Source organism: Choloepus didactylus, chromosome 7, assembly GCF_015220235.1.
Source record: "Choloepus didactylus isolate mChoDid1 chromosome 7, mChoDid1.pri, whole genome shotgun sequence".
Lineage (NCBI taxonomy): Eukaryota > Metazoa > Chordata > Mammalia > Pilosa > Megalonychidae > Choloepus > Choloepus didactylus.
This window is the reverse complement of record NC_051313.1, coordinates 13,406,887-13,428,842: the sequence shown is the minus strand read 5'-3', so window position 1 is coordinate 13,428,842 and position 21,956 is coordinate 13,406,887. Positions and strand designations below refer to the sequence as shown.

At 42.1% G+C, this 21,956-nt stretch overlaps 1 protein-coding gene and 1 long non-coding RNA gene across 2 annotated transcripts; one reads left to right on the top strand and one right to left on the bottom strand.

Annotated features, from left to right (window-relative positions):
* Positions 1-1,896: 1,896 nt before the first annotated feature.
* LOC119540334 lies at positions 1,897-10,366 on the bottom strand. Its single transcript, XR_005218072.1, has 2 exons — positions 7,219-10,366; positions 1,897-2,866 (listed from the first exon to the last, which is right to left on the bottom strand). It is a non-coding gene; the product is annotated as an uncharacterized LOC119540334 (long non-coding RNA).
* Positions 10,367-15,436: 5,070 nt separating this feature from the next.
* Positions 15,437-18,572, top strand: TCF21 (transcription factor 21). The gene is made up of 2 exons (XM_037844469.1): positions 15,437-16,194; positions 18,029-18,572. The coding sequence occupies exons 1-2, from the start codon at positions 15,745-15,747 to the stop codon at positions 18,113-18,115; spliced, it is 537 nt and encodes a 178-aa protein (XP_037700397.1). The 5' UTR covers positions 15,437-15,744; the 3' UTR covers positions 18,116-18,572.
* Positions 18,573-21,956: the final 3,384 nt, after the last annotated feature.

Here is a 21,956-nt window from a genome sequence, read left to right as displayed (position 1 = left end):
TGGCATCCAAGTAAGAATGAGTTGGGTTACTTGCAAAGGGTCTAGAACAAGGCATTGGAGAAATAACCACTACAATGCATAGAAGTCAAAAAATCCTAAAACAGCAGCAGATTTCCCAAAGGATCCTGTGTCACAATGAGAAAGGATTACAGGAAACTTCTACAACACTTTGTTTTCCTTCCTGGAGCCCGGGAGAGGTTTCAGTAACTCAGCAAAGCAGGTCAATAGCTACTTACACTATAGAGTTACGCACTGCCCTCGTTATAACTTATGGCTTTGCCTTCTCTTTATTAAACCTCCTTTTCCTTTTGTCAGAGGCATTCATCTAAGATTTTTGTTTCCAGGGCCCCAAGTTTGCAACTCTCAGTCGAGTTCAGTCGGTGGGTGGCGGCTTTTAATTGGAGTAGAACATCATACACCAAATATGCCTCTAAAATGAACCAACGTTAGAAAGCCAGGAATAAAAGGAGGATTTGGTCAAATTGATCCCACTCATTTGGACATCAATTTCATTGAAAATTTTTACCTCAATATGGTAAAAAATACTCAAAAATATTTTTAGAAACTTGTAATGATGTCTTTAAAGCAGGAAAAGATGGCAATTATTTAGATCATTTAAGCCCTTTCCTAAAATACCAGTTTTTTCCCCTTTATCTCTGTATTTCAGGAGGAAAAAAATTGGCAGATTATCCTAATGATTGACATTCCTCTCATGGCTTTGCATGTATAGAAACCATGTAAGTAAAATGTGTCAGGGTGGAGGTTAAGTTTCCAAAAACAGTCAAAAAAAAGACTTTAACATTCACCATTTTCCCTGTAAAGAAAATTGTAAGATATCAGATTGTGCTGTCATCTTACAAACAGCTACCAGCCTAGTTTGCACTACATTTTTCTTTCATGTTATAAAAAAAGATATCTTGTTTCAGATATTTGGTTTCTCAACAGGTCTGAGTTTCTATGGCACTCTGAACATTTCTTTAGAAGTAGATATCAGTCACTTGATTTATAAATTCATGTGTACTCCAGGATGTTAAAAAAAAATGTTTTATCCTATGTCATATTTTTATTGGCAAAAGACAAAAAATAATTTCTAGAGGCTTTCAGATACTACTACTCTTTTAACTAATGTCACTTTGCATGTGTCAGTAACATGGTGTCAAAGATGGAAGTCAAATACAATGTGAGTCATTTCTAGAATGTACATGTTTTATTCAAAAAAGAACACATATGAACTAAGCCTCACTTACTAAATACTTACTAAATAAGGGATGACAGCATACTTAGAGAATCTCTGAGGAAGGTCCTATTTGACACTTCTCCCATAAAGTCAGTGGATTTTTGTGTTAGTTTGAGGAGCTGACCTAGATGTAAGTCAGTTCTCATATCTCCCCCGAAATCCCACATTAAAAAGAGAACTATGGAAGAAGTGTGACTTGCTATCTCTATCTTATCATCAACCCACCAAGGTCAAGAACTGAAATAGTTTTTTCAAGAGTGAAAAGCATTAAAATGTAAATTTCTGGAAGCCAGACAGCTTATTGTGTAATGGCCCTATGTTAGATCTAAACCACTTAAGGCATTCTATCACTATTAAAAACCTGTGACACAAATGAGAGATCTTTGTTCTTGCAATACCTCTTCAAGGAAAGGGCAAGTAAGATTAGATCAATAGCATGGTATTAAATAATAATTGAAAATAGATTATCACAAACGTCATAATTAAAGGGAAAGCCCATAATAAATATCTGGTATCTTATTTTCAGAAGACACTTAAAGTATGTTTTGCAAACTTTTTTAACAATGGAGTCCTTAATTCAAACACTCGTCTTATTTGTAACTGTTTGTAATAATTTGAAGTTATTATTTTCAAATTAAAAGAATGACTCTTTACAAAGACCAGATATTCATCTTTTTAATTAACATTTTGCAATATTAAGAAGAAAATTTTGTGCACTCCAAATGTTTGGTACATCATGACAAAAAGGAGAAATTCAGAGTTAGAAATTGGAGCAGGATGGAGCAATTGGCCTTAACAGACCCAAATCCTGCTGGTTTCAACTTTCCACTAAACAGCCAAACAACAAGGATGCTTGCCTGAGCAAAGAATAAGTGTTTACTGATGGTATTATATTCATGTCAGCTTTCAAATTAAATTAAAGAGGTTTTTTAAAATATAAAAAAGGAGAGCAAATGCTGGCCTTTAAGACTATGCATAGAAGCAATAACACAAATTGAAATAGCCTAAGGGATGAAAAGACATTTGGCTATCCAGGCATCTCTCTTTTCCACAATTACAATACAATTACAATAAGGAAAAAACCAGAAATACTACTTCAACTGCATAATTTATATAATGTTTCTAAGACTACCTCTTTATTATTTAGGAAGCTTATGAGTTTTTTATCCAATGGATTAAAGTCCACAAGGGATGGAGAAGGGTCCAAGTTTATTGTAAGATTATCCAGCATAAGATATCTAAATTTCTTCATGTCCCAAACAAATGACTAAATATCTTCATTTATCCATTTTGAGTCTCGTAATTTCTCCATGTAGACACAACTTGAGATCCTTACTCATGGTCGTATGTAGTATAATCACAAAGCAAAACTCATATCTCTAAATCCACTAGGCGTTCATGGATATGAAAGGCAGGGCCGCTGAAGCTATTGACTTTTCCTTATCAGCAAGTGGAGGACAGCATTCTTGGACATGACCACTGATTCTTAATAGGACTTCTTTATTTTACTGAGGCTTCACTACAGAAGTACATACCAAAGAATAGGCAGCAGATCATCTTTACTGAGAATGGCTGGTTTTCTTTCCCATGAATCTGAAGTAATTATTTAGAATTGGACCCATACCTAGGCTAAAGGAAAAATCATTTATTAATGCAATTCTATCATTTTTTTAAAACCACAAAAGGTTCAAAAGAGATGCCAACCTAGTAACCATTTTAAAATAAAGATTCTTAATAAAAATAATTGTATCTATATTTTAATAACTTTAAAAAGTTTTTTTCTTACTTACATGGTAAATGAAGTAGTGATGTTTACCCTCTAGTGTTAAACACTTTGTCATATCAGTGACTTCCCATGAGACCCTTATAAAAAATGCTTTATCTTTATTCCACCACAGTCTGGACTTAATCTTTTCATGAAATAATCATTTAAATCACCAAAAAGTGAACTGAAGTAGTTATAGCTTAACACTGAATAGACTTTTAATTTTGAGACTGAGACCAGGAGATGCTTTCCATCCAAGATAACAGAATTCTAGATTTTATTGAAATTGCTCTCCACTCTTTTTTTAGGGTTTAGTTTTCAGAGAAGGGGTTGCTTTGTTGTTGTTAATGTTGAATGCCTTATATTCTATATAATCTTACCCTTAGCTCAAAGTGAAAGTGGAAAATAAAAGAGCAGTGTTATTGTTAAAAATGGCCATAGAAATAATAATCATAACCACCACCACCACCACCACCAATATTTATAAGTGTCTACCGTATGCCAAGCACTGAATTAAATCACTTTCCATGCATCATCTCAATTCACCCACCAAAACTCTATTGGGATCCATGCCTGCTGCCACCACATTAGAGGAGGACACTGAGACCAGAGAAGTTAAGGGACTTGTCCAAGTTCATACAACTAGTTTGTTTTATAGGCAGAACGTGGACCAGGTCTCCTGGCCAGTCTACATGAAGGCTGTTGTACTACTCTAGCTTAAGAGAAAAAAAAACAAGAAGAACAAAAAATCAGAATTCTCTTAAGCATTTTCATGTTTTATAATTTCATAGTATGTGAGCATTACATTTTTCATCCAACAGTTAATTTATTCTTCTATCCAAATTTATTTCAGAATTGGTATACCCTACCCTTCCAAGGCAGACTGTTTCATCATAGTTGGCTTTGCAGTCAGGTTAAAAGAAAAAAGGAACTTACACATGTGAGAGGAAGAAGTTAAGTATCTGCCTAACATTCTACCTTAAAATAACACTGGTTTTATCTAGAATATGTCAGAGTGGCCAGTTGGCATGACCCCAGAGAAGTCAATCAACCATTCGTCTTGTCTATGGAGTCACCCCAAAAAAAGCATGGCAAATTTTATTACCGAATTGATCTAACCCATGTCTGTTACTGTGTGGGAGCTGTGTGGTATACTCAAATGCACTGGAGTAAGAATTCCCAAATTCTTCTGCTAATGGTGCTTTGGAATTGATTTAGAGTTTCTCACTAAAGAATGGTCCTCCTCTCCCTGGGAGGATTGTCCTTTGCAAATTTTAGGAATGAGAATCAGATGACCCTCTGTGTCATAGACAATGAATCTGGGCATAAAGCTTTCAATCCTGATGATTCCCCAGAAAAGAAAACCAAGACAACCAAAGCCTGATATTTTTACTATTGTCAATCACATAAAATCTTTAAGTGATAGAAGGATCTTAGCCATATCTTCTCTCTTTTTTTCTTTAAACTTTTTATTTTTAAATAATCTCAAAGTTAGAGGACAGTTGCAGAAATAATATAAAGTCCATACAGAGAACTCCAACATACTCTATCCCTCACCAATTTTAACATTTTGCCAAATTTGCAGCATCATTCTTTCTTTCTATCATCTATATATCTTTTGCATATTTGAGAGTAGGTGGCATTCATTATGCTTCTTGAACATATAGTACATTTCCTAAGAACAATGACATTCACTTATATAAACACCTAAGTGCAGCTATCGAGTTCAAGAACTTCAACACTGATATAAAGCCTACATTTTATATTCTAGGACCTAATTTTAGCTAAAAAAATAAAATAAAGCCCACCTGGCATCACCTCAGAGAGTTAAGGGGAGAAAGTCTGAGGAAGAGTTTCAAGGAATAAACCATTAAAATATATTCATGAAAGTTGACCACAATTATGGTTGCAATCTAAGTTTACAGAGGAAACATTCATTACCCAGTACAAAGACATTTTTAAATTTGAGGGTGGTGGTGTTTATTAGAGAAGTTGTAGATTAATGGAAAAATCATGCATAAAATATAGAGCTCCCATATACCACCCTACTACTAACACCTTGAATTAGAGTGGTATGTTTGTTACAATTCATGAAGGAACATTTTCATAATCATTCTATTAATTATAGTCCATCATTTACAATAGGGTTCACTGTTTGTGTTACATAGTCCTATGTGTTTAGTTTTTTAAGTTTCATTCTAGTAACATATACAGAACCTAAAATTTCCCCCTTTATATTCAAATAGATAATCCAGTGTTGTTAATTACAATCACAATATTGGGGTACCACCATCACCAGCCACTACCAAAACTTCTCATTTGGTTTTGGGGGTTTTGAGTGAGTTATTTATTTATTTATGTATTTACTTATTTATTTATTTTTAGTGGCCATATCTTCTCTTAATCCTGGGTAGGTCTGAAGTTGAAAATAATAAATAAGAAAAAAACATTTCTTTCCAGTTATAATTTCAAATGATAAATATTACCAAACCTTGAAAGTATGCCAGAAAACATTAAAAAAAAAAAAAGTTTTCCACCCTCTTTCTACCCCTGTAAATATACCTGCTGTGGGATCCTACTGGTAGATAGTAAACAGGCAACTTGGAGGGCTTTAGTGAGTGCCAACGGTTTTTAGCAAACAGATTTAACGACCTGCACCATTTTACTGATCTAGCTTCAGAAACAGTAATATTCTAAAGCTGTTTTACTGAGAGTGTTTTAATTTCCCAGGTTGCTTGAAGCAAATACCATGGCTTTAAACAATGGGAATTTATTAGCTTTCAGTTTTGAGGCCAAGAAAAATGTTCAAATCAAGGCATCATCAAGGCGATGCTTTCTTCCCAAAGACCAGCTTCTGCGATCCTGGGCTCCTCTGCCACTTGGCAAGGCACATGGCAGCGTCTGCCGGTTTCTCCCTTCTCTTGCTGGTTTTGTTGCTTTCAGCTTCTTGCTTCCATGGTTTTCTCTCCTTTCTCTGTATTCATCCCATTTATAAGGGACTCCAGTGAAAGGATTAAGACTCACCCTGGGCCACGCCTTAACTGAAGTAACCTCATCAAAAGGCCCTATTTACAATAGGTTTACCCCCACAAGAATGGATTAGCTTTAAGAACATGATTTTCTGGGGTACATGCAGTTCCAAACCACCACAGTAATTAAGTGACGACATTAGTGGAATGGCTCACATTGATGAGTGCTCTCAGATGTGTAGCCAAAGGGAAGTTGCTTAATATTTTTCAACTAATTCTGGGTTCCAGATAAAACCTGAAGCCCACTGGAACTTGATTTGGCCTAACTATAAACTTTGCAGAAAACTTGCAGTCTGCATATAATTGATGACGTTGGCTTATACACAAAGTTAATTTTCTATCAGGGTCAAACAAAATACCTAGCTCTTTATGGACAGTTAACTTTCTCTTTTCTGCCGTAAGCATACTATGGCAGAGATTATAATTGGATCCTCTTCTTTTTGCTAACAGATTCCCCCAAACCCAAGTTTTAGCAGAGCAAACTTAAAGACTATATTTCCAAACTTTCCTTACAGCCAAATAGGCCAATGAGATGGGAGCAGAAGTGATATGTGTAACTTCCAGATCCCATTATTATAAGGAATCTCCTTGCCCTCCCCCCTCACTTTTCCCCTTCCTGAGGACTAGTGAGGGTAAGATGATTTCACTCAGGTACATACAAGAGGGCAGACCCCAGAGGAGGTCAGAGTAAGGAACAAAGATGGAACCCGGATCTCTGAGTGTCCTTGTGGAGCAGAGCCACCTGACCCTCTTGGACACCTGCCTATTTCTGCACTGATTTAAGAGAAATAAATTTGTAACTTGTTTGAGCCACTGTATTTTGGGTTACTTTTTTATTAGTACCCTAACTAATACTTTGCAGTTTACAGCATACCTTCTATATACTATAATATAAAACACCTATTAATTCATTCAACAAATATTTAGTAAGTGCAAATTATGTATCAGCCATGCTCTAGGCTCTGAGTACACAACTGAGCAAGGCACACAAAGTCCCTGCCTTCATAAATCTTTTACTATTCTTGGGAAGTAACCGTAACAAAGTAAATGAACTAAACAAAATAATTTCAGAACACATTAGTGGCTTAAAGCGAGGATTCTAGAGTCATACTGCTGTGTTTAAATCCAGAATCTGCCATTTATCCACTGTGGAACTAGACCCCAAGGATGGCCCCAGTGAACTGTACCTTCTGATAGTCATGACCTCATACAGAATCCTCCCCATGACTCTGGACTGGCTTTATGAATCGCATTTGAGCAACAGAACCAGGCAAAAGTGACGCTGTGCGACTTTCAAGGCCAGGTCATAAGACTTGCAGCTTCTACCTTGGTCTCTTGGAATGTTCACTCTGAAGGAAGCCACCACCTGAGGCTGCCAGGCTGAGGAAGCCCAATCCATGTGGAGAGGTTGTGTGGAGAGAGAGAAATATCCAGCCAGACCCCAGCTGTTCCAGTTATCCCAGCTGAGGTGCTGGACATCTGAATGCAGACGTTATCTTCGGTGTCCAGGCCAGTCATCCCTTCAGATGACTCCAGCCCCAGCAGTCTTCTGATTACAACAACATGAGCCAGCTCAAGCAAAAACCACCCAGCTGAGCCCAGCCAACCTACAGAACCAAGAGAAATAATACTAACTTGTTTTAAGGCAGTAAGTTTTTGCTATTATGGAGGAATAGAAAACTGGAGCACCAACTTTGTGAATTAAACAAGTTTCTTAATCTCCCTGTGTCTCAGTTTTCTCAGCTATAAGTTTTCTACCTCAGTTTCCTCATCTGTGAGGTTCCTACCACATGAAGTTACAGTCTGTACTAAATGAGATAACCCATAAAGAGATCCTGGTATGTGGTAAGGACTTAGTAAATGTTAGCTACAATTCTTAAGTATCAATAAATAAAACAGGCTGAAGTAACTGAAAGTAAGGAAATATCCTTGGCAGGATGGCCAGGGCAGTTCTAACAGGAAAGGTGACATCTGAGCTTAGCCCTGAAAACCAAGGAGCTAGCCATGCAGAGAACCAGGGAGGATCCCAATGGGGAAAGAGAAAAGACAGGAGTCCTTTGAGTCCTTGAGTGCTGGCACAGACATGGCCAGTGTGGCAAAAACAGTGAGCAGTTTACAGAGTCTTGCAAGCACGGGAAGGGATTTGGATTTTTGGATCAGACATTAAACACAGTGGGAGGCTTGGAAGAGTTTGAGGCAGGGGCATGACTTGGACCACCCATTAGGAATGGATTTTAGGAGGGCAAGAATGGAAACCAAACAGCCCTTTTGGAGGCTGTTGTAATCATCTGGTTAAAAGGTTTTGGTGGTAGGGACAGATAAGTAGAAAAATGGGGACAAAAAGTAAATGAATAATAGTTAGGGAGCAGGGGGATGAGACATTTTGGGTGTTATTTTTTACTTTTTTTTCTTTTTGGAGTAATGAAAATGTTCAAAAATTGATTGTGGTAATGAACATGCAACTATATGAGGATACTGTGAACAACTGATTGTACACTTCGGATGATTGTATGGATGCGAATATGTCTCAATAAAATTGAATTTAAAAAAAAAGGGTTTTGGTGGCATGAACCAGACTTTGCCAGAAGAGATGGAGAAAAGAGGGCAGAAATGGGCATGTTTACTGGATGAATGGTTCTTGGGTTGGCCATCAAATGTCCAAGATAGGGATGAGATTTTATTTTAATGAGGTCCTTCTGGTACATGCATTATTCAAAACCCTTATACAGGATTCTATGTATTAGATCCCAGGGAGGCTCAAATCAATCTCATTTTATATAATTCAGGGTTCAATCATTTCAAGTTCTTGCTAATAAATAGGGAGCAGCAGAATGTAAGATTTCTTACTCTTATTTCTTATCCTTAGGTGAATAAGAAAAATGATTCAAAGCAATGTGCCTTCGTGAGAGGAGTTTCACAAGGCAAATCAGGATACAGGTTCAAGTGGTCATGCTGTCACTGGCAACGTGTGTGACCTGCATGGTTATTGACTCTTGAGGGCCCCTTGGTTCCCAGCCCTTCCACCTCTGACAGTCTGTCACTATGTGGATCTGTCTTAAAAGGCTACAGCACCTGTAAGTACTTCCTGTTTCTGAGATCAGGTGCCAAAGTTGGATTCACACTCTCAGCTTCCCAAGATCTGAACTCCATGACTCTCCCCTTCTCAAGGCTAAAAATCAGCCACAAGACACCGTCTCCAAGAAGAGGCTGTGGTTCTTGTACTCATTCTTTCCTAACCCTACAGGGAGGAGGATGTCAGCAGGTTGGCTGGCATCTGCTCCATGCCCATCATTAAGCCATATTTAATGTAATATGCTTTCCAGGCATCTTTCAGATAATTGACAAGATTTATTCTTTTTAGGAAAACTTGTGAGATTTTGCCTTCAGGCTCTATTTTAAGATACGGCACTGTCATCACTCAAGAGAGTTTTTCTAAAACTTTATGTTTTGCAGGGGAAAGCCTCTGGCACACATTTTCTATTAAGATTTTCATTTTATGAAGCAATTCTTTCTTGTATAAGAAATAAGCAGCCATTTCCCCACAGAAAGGAGAGATTCTACATGAAATGAGAGAATAGAGGCAAAGTGTCTCATAAAGTATCAGGGTTTTTCCCCCACCCTTTCCTAACATTGAGAGGGTCTAATAAAACTATTCTGGTATTGAAAACTTAGGGCATTAAGCTGGATCTGTAAGCTTTTCCCTTCTCAATGCTTGGCTTCAGTTTCTTTCGGCCCATTTGTTCCTGAGGGAAGTCTGCCCCTCCTGGTGCCAGGGTAAAAGGAAATACCCAGTATCACCATTACTCACCTCCTTAGACAGCCACAAAGCTCAGTAGTGCTATGTACCCCTGGTTGCCAAAGCAAAATGGGCCAGGACCACTATGGTGTGTAACAAGGAAGGGAAGATAATGCTTGCCTTACAAACAATGAAATAAAGTCAGACTTCCCTGAGATCATGAGCAGAAGATGGAAAGCAATCAATCAGCAGCAAACAAAAGGGAGGATGGTTATTATATGGAACTGAGGCATCAAGTTGCACAGAACATCAGCCAATTGTTGAAATGGCAGTGGTTATCATCACATAAAAAGAACAACACATCTGGAGGTTTTTATTAGAAGAAAAGTTAAAAAAAGGAGAGAGAATTGGCAGCTTTGTCAATTTACCAGCCTGTGCCCCTCCTGGACAAATGATGGGGAGCACAAGAAAAGGGTTAAAGTTTGAATTTAAAAGCATACATGGTGTTTATAGTGGCATTATTCATGATTGCCAACAGATGGAGGCGGCCTAAGGTTACATCAACTGAGGAACAGAAGGGTGAACTGTGGTGTACGTGTACAACAGAATATTGTGTGGCTGCAGAAAGGACTGACGTGTGGCATGCAACTAGGTGAATGAATCTTGAGGTTATTATGTTGAGTGAAATGAGCCAGAAATGAAAGGACAAATATTGTATGGTCTCACTAATATAAACTAATTATAATGAGCAAACTCTGAGAGTTGAATTCGAGAGCATTGGTTATCAGGAGATAGAAAGTGGGCAGAGATTGGGCAATCGATGATTAAGGAGTACGGACTGTTCAACAAGGCTCACTGTAAAGATTCCTAGATTGTAAGCTCTTACAGTAGTCACACTTATTCCTGAGTTTTACTTTTATTTCTAAATTCTGAGATGTTGTGCTCTTTGGGCATAACCTGATGCTTTTCTGGAACTTTAGGTATCTATGTGACTCCTGAGTCTCAGAGTTAGAATTCTGAAGCTCTGAAAGTCAGCATTACTCCATACAGCAACTGTTAAAGAAGCTGGAAAAAAAGATCAGACTACAATTAGAGATATGAATGAAACAGATCTGGTTAGGACTAAAGTAAACCAGAATACAGGGTAAAGGATGATATTGTCTGTATTTTAAAACTCCAACTTCTTTGTGAGACCAAAGGAAGAGAGGTTAATTTTGTCCAAAATTTAAATTTTTTGTAGCACACCATGTAATTCAACCTCTCTGGTCAGTTTACTTAAGCAACCTAATTACATGGAACCTAGAATAGGAATAGATCTTGTTACTCTGTACAGGTTAATGTAATATTGTGATACATTCCTAAGTATTTGAGGCAGAAAATAAAAAAGTATTACTGGAGAAAAAAATGTGGAACTATTAATTTCCCCAACAGGGAATTCCTGATATTCTTCCAAGCATTAGGAACTCCCAAGTTAATAAGCCAAGCACTTAATCTTGAGGCTTGCCCTTAAAAAATTATTTCTGCAATGGCAAAGCTAAACGTACTTATAATTGTGCCTAAGAGTCACCCCCAGAGAACCTCTTTTGTTGCTCAGATGTGGCCTCTCTCTCTAAGCCAACTCTGCAAGTAAACTCACTACCTTCCCCACTATGCAGGATATGACTCCCAGGGATGAGCTTGGCCCTGGCATTGTGGGATTGAGAATGCCTTCTTGACCAAAAAAGGGGGGAAAAATTAAACAAAATTAAGTTTCGGTGGCTAAGAGATTTCAAATAGAGTCGAGAGGTCATTCTGGAGTTTACTCTTATATAAGTTTCAGCCAGATATTGCAAATTGCCACAGTATGCCAAGCCCCAACCAACAGTATTCCTGAAAACTCTAAAGAATACCCTGGGCTCTATCTAAGACTCTATAAATGTTTTACATAGTAAGTTTATTTTTTCAGAAACATAAGGCCTCCAGATTGTTCGTAAGCCAGATAAGCCCTGAAACCCAGGGGTACCAGTCTCTCCAAGAACATCAACCAGTTCCATTACTGGTTTCATTCCCATAAGGTCAACACCCCTTTCCAGGTCAAAGAAGCTAAAATGGTCATTGCCCACATATCCCTGAAGATTGAGAGAAAGATCAAATGAGAGGGAGGAGGTAAAACTGAGAAATTAGGACTTAACAAATGATTATGACTACTGACTCATTATATAGATATTTCTTTTTAGTTTCTAGTATATCAGAATAGCCAGAAGGAAGCATCTGAAATTGTTGGACTATAATCCAGTAGCCTTGATCTTCGATAACGATTGCAAAACTGTATAGCTTTTATCATGTGACCATGTAATTATAAAAACAGTGTGACTGACACTTTTAAAAACACACCTAAAAAAAAATAATAGGTCAGGAATAAAGGGTGGGGGGGATTCCCCTACATAAACTAAGGATAATAGTTATAGAATTACTTTTTAATAACCTTTCATCAATTGTAACAAATGTAACTACTGTTGAAAAATAGTAGAATTACAAAAAATGTTGTCATCAATTGTAACAAATTTTCTGCACCAATAGAAGGTGGTGGGGTAGTGTATGGGAATCCTGTGTTTTATGCCTGATTGTTCTGTAAACCCACAACATCTCTAACAAAAATTTTAAATAAAAAATAGTATATATTTTTTTTCTGGGAAGAGAATGTGATGGCATATGAAGTCAGTTCCAAATAAGCTTGTGATATTTTCCTCCTCAAAAGAAAGGAAACAAATTATTCCCACCAAGTGCACTTGAATCAAACTGGAACTTCCTGAAAATTTATCAGTTGATAAACCAGGATTCAAGTTCAAGGATACATTCCATGCCTAACCCTCATTTTACAACTTTTGGACACAAATTTTCCTTCACATTGAAGTCTTTCAAAGATAGCCTTTCCTGCAAAAGCAAATTGTTTAGAAGCATGCAGCAAATTGGCCAGATGCCTTGGAGGCATAAATGTTCCTTAAAAGTAAGGTAAGAACTTTCGGAAATTACTTAATGCCTTCAAACCACTAGTTTTCTAGTTTCTAGTTAGTGCTTTCAAGCAGTGTTGTCCAACATATTCCTTTTGTTATCGAAAGAGTTAATACTGTTTCTCAAAAGTGCTTCTCTTCTCATAGAATATAGTTTATATTTTGGGAGAATTTGGCACAGCTTAAGTTACAGCTTAGCTGATTTGCTCAGTTGAATCCAACAAGTCATCTTTCCCGCCCATTTGTCCATAAGCAGGGATAGATACAAACATCAAGGGGAAAAAGTATTATTCATATTAATCTGCTTTCTTCAAGGTTTCACATCATGATACCTAAATGACAGCCTCTCTGCACATCTTCCTCCCAAACTGGCAGCTATCCCCACAGAGTTTTAGAAACATGTCAAAGTTTATGACCAACCCACTAGCCCCTCCTGATCTAAATGTATCACTGCAGGCTAAAAGGACATGGAACTTAGTTATTGCTTATCTAAAGAAAAATGATTGCTAGGCACAAAAACCAGGTTGTGGTATGAAGCGTGTTTGGCTTCCTTCCAGAAATTTGTATTTTTAAATTTCAGACTGAAAAAAAAAAAATGCACAGCAGAAATATATCCAGTGGTATGTATTGTTCTGGAATATCCTTCAAACAACCTGAGCAGCCTATAAATGAAGGTGTATCAAGGAACCAGACCAAACCAAACAAGAATTAACAAAAAACAGAAACGAAGAAACTGGTTCCTCGAAGGAAAACCTTTACAGCTACACAGCCTTGGGAGTGCTAAGGCCCTAGTCTTGATCCTTAATTATCACCCCATCCCTGAGCCCAAATAAATAATGTGTAGTTATACCAGTAGCTCCATACACACACTCAGACATACACATGTTTTTCAAAGTGCTGGCCAACGCCCATTTTCACACAGCTCTTTTAGTCTAAAAACAACTAACTTTCATGTCTTACAAAGACTTTGAAAAAAAGGGAGGTCAAATCAAAAGAAACTATGGGAATCAGCGAGGAAATGTTTAACAGGCCTGCAGAGTGTTGTCTTAATGCTGTCTTGGATCTCAGACGAAATTATTATACTTCCTTCGTTGTCATCCTGGGTCATTTGTGCATGAAGACAAAGGCACCTTCAACTTGATATTTCTGCCTTCCCTGCTGTGGGAAGAGTCCTTTTCCTGGTTTATAACATCAATCACTCCAGCAATAAATCTTGGTGGTGGATATGGTCATTTAAATCTCCACCTGCACAAACAACAGAAAATAAGAGAGCTCATAAATCTCTACACTGGTGATTAACAAATTCTGGATCCTCAGCAAAGATATTATGGAGGGGGGGGCTTTCACTAATTCATTAATAAAGACTGATTTGCTGACAATCTGTTTAGTTTACAGCATAGAGAGAAAGCAAACAAGACCCTACTAACAAAACAAAACGTTAGAGGTTAGCGAATTCCCAGCTGAGCCCAGGATTAGAGATATGATATCTTAATGTGGGAGAGGGGTGCAGACTCTGAGCCAAAAGCTCAGAAGCTGCTATTAAGTTTGGCTCCAGCCCATCATCTTCAATGCCCAAAGTGCAAGGAAAGAAAGCCTGCAGAAGACCTGGTAAGGGAGATTCCTGCGGTGGTCTCTTTGATTTCATTCACTCCCTTGGGTTTTCATCCCCCTTTGCTTTCCTGCTTCCTCCCCAGAAGATTTTCTTCTCCAGGAAAGATAGCAGGGAATGGGGCAAGGGGTGCCAAAGAATATTTCCCAAAGGTTTACTACTGCCCAGTGTTTCTCAATATCAGTTTCATGTGTAGAATCCTGGGAGCAAAAGGGATGGAAGGAGAAGGTTGCGGAATTTGTCACTTAGGTGGGCAGCATCTAAATTATCCAGCTCCGAAATCATCAAAAGGGGGTCGGAGTGGGGTGTGCACCCCAAGAAGGCCCAGACAAGGGGACGCCTGCGAGCAACTGAGACTCCTAAGACAATATTAAAGGCTCTTCTAGAAATAAGCTTGGGGGAGATTTTACGTTTCATTAAGAAAAGATCATCAACAATAACAAACAAAATATTGTCCACACGGTTACCCTAACCCTGCCCACCCCCACAAATAAAACTGCATGTGGGTGTTCAATGGTCAAGGATTTTGGTGTTCTTTTGTTACACACTGGTGGTTCCCTGAGGTCTCTAACCAGACCAGGTGCAGATGATCTTTTTGGGCTTTCTTTGCCCTCGCCAAAAAGATTCCATGAGGCACTTGTTTTCTTAATTTACCCCAGGGAAAGTGGGAAGGTATCTTGGTAAGGCCATAGAGTATTACAGGGTGTTGGCAGGAGGCCAAAACCTACCTGGTTTGGGTGCTTTCTTAGAGGAGGGGATACTTGTGAGATCTATGGGTGGAAGGCCAGAAAAAGCAAGGGATCTGGTCATCTTCCCGAAGTTCTCAGAAACAAGCAGCAGTGACCTCTTCAGAGGGAAAGAAAGCCTTGCGGGATGTGCAGGGGCGCGAGGCTGTGGGTGGGGCTGGCTCCTCCTAAGCCTGGGTGCCCGCGGAAGTAGGTGCCTGGTGGGGAGCAGTTGAGTTAATTTGCCTTACAAGTTGGAGAGGGAGTGTGTGCGCAGGAGAGTTTCCCTCCAGTCGTGAAAGGGGTCGAGGCGTTTAGCTGGGGCCTGGAAGGCCCCTCCCCTGGTCTGCAAGGATCCGCCTCTCTATTCCCCAGATAAATTCCTGGTGTCCACCAAATTCCTCAGCGCTCTCTCACACTCCCCTACGGCCAGGACTCCGGGGGTGGGGAAAGAGAGAGGCAGGCTCCTTCCCGCAGAAGCCCCCCGCGCTCCCTTCCCACAGCTCTGAGAAGGGAAAGGGGCGTGAGGCCCGCATAGCCAGATCCCCAAGTCCCAACTACTCCAGACTCGGGGAGATCCCAGTGGTCTCAGTCAGGGTCTCTCTCTCTCTCTCTCTCTCTCTCACTCTCTCTCTCTCCTCCCTCCCCCAAACATGTCCACGGGCTCCCTCAGCGATGTGGAGGACCTTCAAGAGGTGGAGATGCTGGAATGCGACGGCCTAAAAATGGACTCCAACAAGGAGTTTGCGACTTCCAACGAGAGCACGGAGGAGAGCTCCAACTGCGAGAACGCGTCTCCGCCCAAGGGCAGGGGCGGCCTGGGCAAGAGGAGAAAGGCGCCCACCAAGAAGAACCCCCTGGGCGGGGTCAGCCAGGAGGGGAAGCAGGTCCAGCGCAACGCGGCCAACGCGCGCGAGCGGGCCCGGATGCGGGTGCTCAGCAAGGCCTTCTCCAGGCTCAAGACCACCCTGCCCTGGGTGCCCCCGGACACCAAGCTCTCCAAGCTGGACACGCTCAGGCTGGCGTCCAGCTACATCGCCCACTTGAGGCAGATCCTGGCCAACGACAAGTACGAGAACGGTTACATCCACCCGGTCAACCTGGTAAGTGACATCGCGCCGCGGGGGTGGGAGGCTGCGGGCGCCCCCGGGGGGCCCCGCCCAGCGTCCGCGGCCTGCGACCTGTGCCCTGCCCCTCCCCGTTGTGGGCGCGCGCATGGTGCTGCGGGTGCGGGTGTTGGGTGCGGGGAATCGCGCTCCTCGGCAACCCCACCCCCCGGCCAGCGCCTCCAGGGACGGATTGCCGGCGGTCCCCACGCGGCCCGGTGATTTAGGCGGGAGCTTGACGTGGCAGCCCAACTGGGGGGTTGCAAGTGTATTAGCTGGCAAATAGGAGGGACCTCCGCGCTCTCCCAGAGCCATCGGGCTGTCTTGGAGGGGTTGGTGCCACCCGACAGAGACACAGACGCGGGGGCGGGGGTGGGAGGGCACGCACCCAGGAGGGTTGCGTTTCTCTCTTTTCCACGGTCAAATTCATTGTTTACAGATTCCTTTTGCTGTGCTGTATTTGCTTTCTCGATATCCATTTCATTCTTCTTTTAGCTGAAGAGTAGCACTTGATTTTCCCCTCTAATTTTTGCAAAATACATGTCATCCGTTTCCTTCCCAAGTATATATAGGCCCACTAGTTATGGACAGATCCATACCCCCCATAATTGTTCGTAATAGTCCCCCAACTACTTACATATTCTATGCATTCACATTTTAAAATCCCAGATGCTCTGGCAAATATCAGCACAATCAGTAACTTCTCAGGAGTATTGGCATAACAATATTTAAAAAGGCCACTCTCGTCCAAGAGTTAAGAACATGTTATCTGAAAACGTGTACTGTGACTTGAGTCTAATGCCTTAAAAAAGCATGACAACAAAAGCAATGCTCATTGAACCTAACGTTTATCTCAGATGCATGTTACTGTTTCAGAAAAATATTTTAAGTCCTTTCGCATTTGTGTTAATTTTGAAACTTCCAGGCTCTAAATTACAACTTACTAGCACCTCTGTTTATATATGATAAGAACGGGAGGTGTTCCCCTTAAAAGTCGTCTTATCATCCAGCACTGCTGAGAGGTTGGAATTGTCTTCTCACATAGTTTCAGAAATTGGGGGAGGGTACAAAAACACACTCTGATGCCAAATCTTTTTTCCCCTCCAATTAAGAGCTTTTTTGTTAAAATTAGCTGAGTAAAAAGTAAATACCTCCCTAAAACCTGGAACTGAAATGAAAGCATTGCCTAGACCATTTACAATGGCTGCTGCCTTCATCTTTGAATAAGAAACTTTAATCAGCTTTTAAAACAGCAGGGAAAAGGAAAGAGAAAGCCATGCTTCCTCAGCTCAGTAGGAAGGTGATCTTTAATATATTACGCGTGTGCATTTTTTGTTAGCATTTTTTTTCTTCCTTAAGAGCTAGAGGTTTATTTAGGAACCGTGGCCAAAACCTTAGTTTGTGGCGGAGGAAACGAAAGTCCGTACCAGGGAAATAGCGGTGGTAGCGAGAGGGCGCGCAAACCTGCCCACTGCTTGCAAAGAGGGGCGGGATCCGGGTGCCCCGCGGACGCGAGGGCTTCAGGGGTCTCCCGGCTCAGACTCACCATCGAATCTGCCTCCCGGCTGTGCCATAGACGTTTTCCGAGGGCCTCCTCTCTCCAATTTGCACTTCGTGCCCAAGATAAGCCCCTCGCTGCTCTTATTTTCAAGCCCCACCGCCACCCCGAACTATGTATGATTTGGCGCCAGCGCGGCTCTTTTGCCTTACCCCAGCCACGAGGCGCACGAGGGCACCGAGTAAATTGCAGATAACCAGTCTCTCCAGCCCACCGCAGCGCGCCACCCTCCTGCGCCGCCACTTACCTCCTCCACCCTCTTCTCTCCTGCAGACGTGGCCCTTTATGGTGGCCGGGAAACCCGAGAGTGACCTGAAAGAAGTGACCGCGAGCCGCTTGTGTGGGACCACGGCGTCCTGACCTTGGAGGTGCGAGCCTGGGAAAGGCGCGCTCCCGGGGGGAGCGGCCCCGGGAAGGCGACCCCTGCCCTCCCTGCTCTCTGTCTCTGCTTCCCCCTCACGGCGCTCCTCCTCTCCCACCCCGCGAGAACACTTTACAGCGACGAGGAGATTCGTTTCCAAACCAGAGGAGATCGATTGTGCTTTAGAAAGATCCCCATCTATTTAACTTTATTAACTCCTACCGTGAATGACTCTGCGAGCCTTGCTGGTCCAAGTGCAATATGTAATTATAAATATATAAATAGATAATAAGAGCCTATCAACGTGTATCGTTTGTACAATATGTTGTAAAATGTAGATCATAGAATAGCTGACTTTGACAGTCACATTTATAAAGTAATTCACTTGAAGATATATATTTTTTTCAAACGAGTTTTGCTACTTCCGAAAATAAATCTTTCTTTATATTGCTAAAAGCTCTGATGTCGTGTGATTTTTTAAAAATTTTCTTTGGGAAAGAGAAGTGGGGAACTACAGGGAAATGATAATAAGCACGGTTCTTTTGAACCTCAATCCAAACTCCTAGACAGAAAATGTCTAAATATGATTTCCACGATGAAGGTGCAGATTCCATTCTGCACTTGAGACCTTAAAAGAAACTCTTGCCTGTAATATTTGCAGGTTATTTTTTTATGACAATTAAAAATGATTTAACTGCAAACAAAGAATGGACAGGATTAAAGTTATTAACAGTTCAAAAGAACACACACACACACACACACATACACACACACGGCAACAACAATCAGCTTTCCATGTACTCCTCAGTGTCATGCTGACACGAGCAGTAAGGCAAACTCTTATGTTTATAACTTTCCAGGCATGGAAGGGAACCCAAACAACTCAAGTTTGCAAACTGGTGAGGAAATAACGGGATCTCTGAAAAATGTAAATTCCGCAAGCCTTAGGATGTGGCTTCTGATTTTCAAAGTGCTGCCGGCGACGTATGTAATAAATTCCTTCTTATTAACGAATTGATTAATTCTAACCACAATAAACGTGCATGCCTGTATCGCGCGTGCGGTTAGCCCTGCATCCAGCTCCCCGCCACGACTTCCGGAGGACTGGGTTTTAATTTAAACATCTCCCAGGCTTCGGAACAGCTCGTTGGGGGAGATTAAGTTGAGATAAACAGAGAGGCGAGGCCCAGGAGCCTGGGACCCGGCTTCCTCGCTGCCCCAGCGCAGCCCGCGGCGGCCAATGCGCCAGATGCCACCGGGGCTGTTTAATGTTCGGGGTTATGACCGCAGTGTTTACAAGACGTCGTCGGTTATTTATACTGTTATTCCTCGCAGAGGGCCTTGAAACTTCCGTTTCATTTGCCCTTTCTTTTCGATGTTTTTCTCTTCTTCTCCTTGGCTCAGTTTGGTACCTGGAGTGAGAGCCCCCTCGTCCCCCCGCGCTGCATTTACCTCCAACCAACTCCAAAGGCGGGCTGCGGGGTGCAAGCAGCCGGCGATGCCGGCGGGGACTCGGAAACCGCTCTGCCCCGCTCATACTCGGCGAGGGACCGTTACCACGTTACCAGGTGCAGTTCTCCAAGGGCTGGGGACCTGGGCGACTTCTCGTCCACGTGTCTGTCGTTTGCACGCTGGAAGGGCTTTTCCACGGCCACCTTCCCCAAAGCTGGATTCTGCGTCGCTTCTACCCGAGGGACGGTGCCCTCGCCTCGACCTATCCAGAGCTCCACTCGGCTCTGAGCCCCAGCGCGACTTGCAGCTTGTCTTTCAGGGCCAGCAAATTCTCCCAGCTCCCACTGAGCTTTTACAAACCAATGCCCCAAATTCTGAGCACGTGACGCGATGGTCCCACAGAGAAGAGGTAACCTCTGCTTGCTCATTCTCTAACGACCCCAAACTGCAGGCGGATTTTATGTTTTTGTTAATTCTCATGCTTCCTATAATTTGAAGCCTTTGCTTTCGGCCTGAGGCTCTGAACACGGCACCCGTGGGTTCGAGCCCAGGTTCTGCCTCCAGCTACCCGTTTCCGGAAAGGCAATCCTGTTTTGTCATCTCCGGAAACAGGGATAACGGTGATAATAGTGACAAAATAATCACAACCATACTTTCCTCTTTCCTCTCACAAAGTCTTAGTAGAATTCAAATGAGATTGTATCTCTGCAACGGCTTGGTAAAGGAAAAGCACCGTGCAAATGGCCCGACATGAGCTATCTGTTCTAGACTCTAATTCATCAGGGCAGAAAGCTTCACAGGCAGGAAACTCAAAAGAGTGTATATTTATCACGTACAGAAGAAGGTTTTTTTATTGCACAGAACAAAACACCTCTCGGGATGCAATGTCAAAAGCTGCAATTTCGATGAAATGTTAACAGTTACAACCCCGGTTCTCATCCACCTTCTACCCCTCCCCAGGGCTCTCCAAATTTGTCCAGAACTTTCTACCAACATAGCTATTTCCTAGAAATCTAGAATCCAGAGGGGAAAAAAAAAAATCAGAGAGCAAAGAAAAGGCCTGGAACTAGCAAACAGGAGAAGGTGGATTCTGGAAGTTGATGGCCCAGTTCTCTCTGAAGCCTGGGCTGAGCACAGGGCCTGGGTGCACTCGAGGAGGCTGGGTTGGTAGACTAAATGGGGCGAGCAGCACGATGAGAATAGCTGGGTTGTGGCTACCACCAGCCCCAAGAAGTGACAGTGACCTCCCCATCCCCAGTCACCCACATTCGGAATATCTCTCCTTCTAGCTCCTAAGCCGGAGCACAGACCGTCACCACCCCTAGCCCACCAGAACCCGCTTCCCTGCACCTGTGGTTTTCCTCGCATGGACCCCAGAGCAGGGCGACTCCCAGCCTACCAGGACCCAGCCCAGGTACAGGGTGTTGCCTGATTTGAATACGAGTGGGAGACCCCTTTGCCACAGACCAATATAGTTGGGGGTGAGGAGTGGGGAGTGTCCTGGTTGTGACCTTTTGGTCATGAAAACTATCTTAGAAGGTACCTTCAGAAAGACCCAAAAGAAAGACCGAAGCAGCTAGTGGATGCCTGGTGGGAGACGGAAGCATCTCAAGCATGTCCTCAGGAAGAACCCACTGATGTTTAAAGCACTGGCACTTGTGCGGGGAAGTCCTCTCTCTCTCTCTCTCTCTCTCTCTCTCTCTCTCTCTCTCTCTCTCTCTCTCTCTCTCTCCCTAATTGCTTGCAAGACTTTTTACAAGCAATTCAGTGTGCATCTAGGAGGCTTTCCTACTGTGAAAACCAGAGACTTCTCTCTAAAAAAGAGAAGCCCCAAACAAGCTCCCGCACCCTCCTGGTTATATTTAGTGATCAGTTCACTTCCCAAGGAGGCTTTTGAGTCATTGTTCTTCATCGTGTCTCAGAATCACTCGGAGGGCTCCTGGAAGCAGATTGTTGGGCTCCACGCTGGAAAGTTCCTGATTCCAGAGGTCTAGAGTGTATTTACAATAAATTCCCAAGTAATAGTGATACTGCTAGTCCTGGGACCACACTTTGCTTTGAGAATCACTGTTTGGGGTTCTGCCTCTTTTGGGAAACAGAAAGAGTTATGCAGAGAGAAAGAAAATGTTTGAAGAAAAAATTTTAAGAGGCTGCATTTATTGGGCTCCAGTTTACTTTTCTATTCGCTCCACGATGGCAAGCAGTGGATGCTTAATGCTTTAAAAACAGCCTGGAAATCAAACCACTAATGCTCAGAATATGCGTGCGCCCCGGGTATGTGGAGGTGGGTGCCCTCATCATGTGCCCCCAAAGACAGGTTTCAGTCATCAGGGAATGAATTAAAGACCTGGGTGGGTAAGAGGCCGGCGGCCCTACGCAAGTTTGCTA